At 65.7% G+C, this 2,461-nt stretch overlaps 1 protein-coding gene across 1 annotated transcript; it reads left to right on the forward strand.

The window, feature by feature from the left end:
* LOC110391791 lies at window positions 1-1,905 on the forward strand. The gene is made up of 3 exons (XM_021383735.1): window positions 1-447; window positions 543-642; window positions 738-1,905. Exons 1-3 carry the CDS (start codon window positions 121-123, stop codon window positions 1,559-1,561), a joined length of 1,251 nt encoding a protein of 416 aa, XP_021239410.1. The 5' UTR covers window positions 1-120; the 3' UTR covers window positions 1,562-1,905.
* The last annotated feature ends 556 nt before the right edge of the window (window positions 1,906-2,461 follow it).

The following is a 2,461-nucleotide window of genomic DNA, read 5'->3' on the forward strand; positions in this document are numbered from 1 at the left end:
TATGCAATGGGGCAGCCCCCAGGCCATGGGGCAGGTGGTATGTAGTGGGGCGGCCCTCAGATTTTGGGGCAGGCCGTATGCCACAGAGCAACCCCCAAGCTGTGGGGCAGGCCGTGTGCCATGGGGCAACGTGTTGGCCACGGAGCAGGTGGCAGAGCCATGGGGCAGTCCTCAAGCTGTGGGGCAGGTGGCAGGCCACGGGGCAACCCCCAGGCTGTGGGGCAGGCAGCATGCTGTGGGGCAGCCCCCAGGCCGTGGGGCCAGCGCTGTCTGTCCCGCAGGTCGGGCCTCATCTTCTACCGCAAGGGCGTGCGCTCGGTGGACAAGAGGACGGGCCAGGAGACGCTCTACGACCTGGAGGACAGGATCAACTTCGCCGTCTTCCCCTCGCTGCAGGGTGGGCCCCACAACCACGCCATCGCCGCCGTGGCCGTGGCCCTCAAACAGGTGTGGGGCGGCCGTGGGGCCGTGGGGCCGGGCTGCCGTGGGGCCTTGCGCTGATGGCTGCGCTCTGTGTGTCCCCCCCCCCACTCCCCCCGCAGGCCAACTCGCCCGAGTTCCGGCAGTACTGCCAGCAGGTGCTGAGCAACGCCAAGGCCATGGCGCAGGCCCTGCTGCAGCGCGGGTACACGCTGGTGTCGGGTAGGTCGTGGGGCACGGCTGAGGTGGGGGTCTGATGGTTTCGGGGGGGCTGGGGGGGTTGTCTGTGACCCCTCCGCTCTGCCCTCGGCTCGCAGGGGGCACCGACAACCACCTGGTGCTGGTGGACCTGCGGCCCAAAGGCATCGACGGGGCCCGGGCTGAGCGCGTCCTGGAGCTCGTCTCCATCACGGCCAACAAGAACACGTGCCCCGGGGACAGGAGCGCGCTCACCCCCGGGGGGCTGCGCCTGGGTGAGGGCTGGGCCCTTCCCCCTGGGAGGGGGGTGGGAGGTGGGGAGGGGTGGGGGGCATCCCCAGGCTTTTCCCGTCTGCATTTCGCCCCCTCTGTGGGATTTGGGGGCTGGTTTGTGGCTCGGAGGGGTCCCCTCAGTGGGCTTGGATCCCCTCGGTGGGTTTGGGTCCCCCTCGGTGGGTTTGGGTCCTCTCAGTGGGGCTGGGTCTCCCTGGATGGGTTTGGGCCCCCCATAGAGGGCTTGGCTCCCCTCAGTGGGTCTGGGTCCTCTCAGTGGGCTTGGGTGAGTAGTGAGTTTGGGGGGCCCCATTTGGTGGGATTGGGTCCCCTCGGTGGGTTTGCGTCCCCCATAGTGGGTTTGGGTCCTCTCGGTGGGCCTGGCTCCTCTTGGTGGATCTGGGTCCCCCAGAATGAGTTTGGGGTCCCCCTTGATGGGTTTGGGTCCCCTTGGTGGGTCTGGCTCCTCTCAGTGGGTTTGGGTTCCTTTGATGGGCTTGGGTCCTCCATAGTGAGTTTGGGTCCCCTTGGCAGGTTTGGGTCCCCCTCTATGGGTTTGGGTCTTCTCAGTGGGGCTGGGTCTCCCTGGATGGGTTTGGGCCCCCCACAGAGGGCTTGGCTCCCCTCAGTGGGTCTGGGTCCTCTCAGTGGGCTTGGGGGTCCCCCATAGTGAGTTTGGGGTCCCCCTCGGTGGGCTTGGGGTCCCCTCGGTGGGTTTGGGTCCCCCATGGTGGGTTTGGGGTCCCCTCAGTGGGCCTGGCTCCTCTTGGTGGGTCTGGGTCCCCCAGAATGAGTTTGGGGTGCCCCTTTGGTGGGTTTGGGTCCTCCTCCATGGGTTTGGCTCCCATTGGTGGGCTTGGGGTCCCCCATAGTGAGGTTGGGGTCCCCCTTTGATGGGTTTGGGGTCCCCTCAGTGGGTCTGGATCCCCCTTGGTGGGTCTGGCTCCTGTTGGTGGCTTTGGGTCCCCCTCCTCAGTGGGTCTGGCTCCCCATGGCGGCTGTGGGTCCCGCCGGCCGTGCNGGTGGCTCAGCCGCCTCCTGTGCTGGGTGCTGGGGCTGCGGGACGCTGCTGTGCGACGGGAGGGGCTGTGGCAAGCTGTCTGCCCGTCCCTTTGTCCATCTGTCTGGCCCCCTCCGTTCGTCCTTCTGTCCTTCTGCCTGTCCGTCCCCTCTGTCCGTCTGTCCACCCGTCCGTTTCCCCCATCCCTCTGTCTATCCCTGTGTCCGTCTGTCCGTCCCTCTGGCCCTCCATCCCTGTGTCCATCTGTCTGTCCCTCTGTCCATCCCTCTGTTCATCCTTCTTTCCCTCTGTCCATCCCTGTGTCCCTCTGTCTGTCTGTCCCTCCATTCCTGTGTCCATCTGTCCATCTTTCTGTCCATCCCTCCATCCGACTGTCCCTCCATCTATCCCTCTGTCCATCCATCTGTCCTTCTATTCTTCTGTCCATCCCTCTGTCCCTCCATCCCTGTGTCCATCCATCTGTCCCTCTGTCCACCTTTCTGTCCCTCTGCCCGTCTGTCTGTCCATCCATCCCTCTGTTCATCCTTCTGTTTCTCTATCCCTCTGTCC

This window comes from Numida meleagris, unplaced genomic scaffold (genome assembly GCF_002078875.1).
Source record: "Numida meleagris isolate 19003 breed g44 Domestic line unplaced genomic scaffold, NumMel1.0 unplaced_Scaffold509, whole genome shotgun sequence".
Taxonomy (NCBI): Eukaryota; Metazoa; Chordata; class Aves; order Galliformes; family Numididae; genus Numida; species Numida meleagris.

What these genes read in the sequence shown, in the direction of transcription:
- LOC110391791 (XM_021383735.1), top strand. Translation starts at nt 121, where the DNA reads ATGGGGCAACGTGTTGGCCACGGAGCAGGTGGCAGAGCCATGGGGCAG. An exon ending in TGGCCGTGGCCCTCAAACAG is followed by an intron (nt 448 to 542) that starts GTGTGGGGCGGC and finishes CTCCCCCCGCAG; the next exon opens with GCCAACTCGCCCGAGTTCCG. An exon ending in CGGGTACACGCTGGTGTCGG is followed by an intron (nt 643 to 737) that starts GTAGGTCGTGGG and finishes CTCGGCTCGCAG; the next exon opens with GGGGCACCGACAACCACCTG.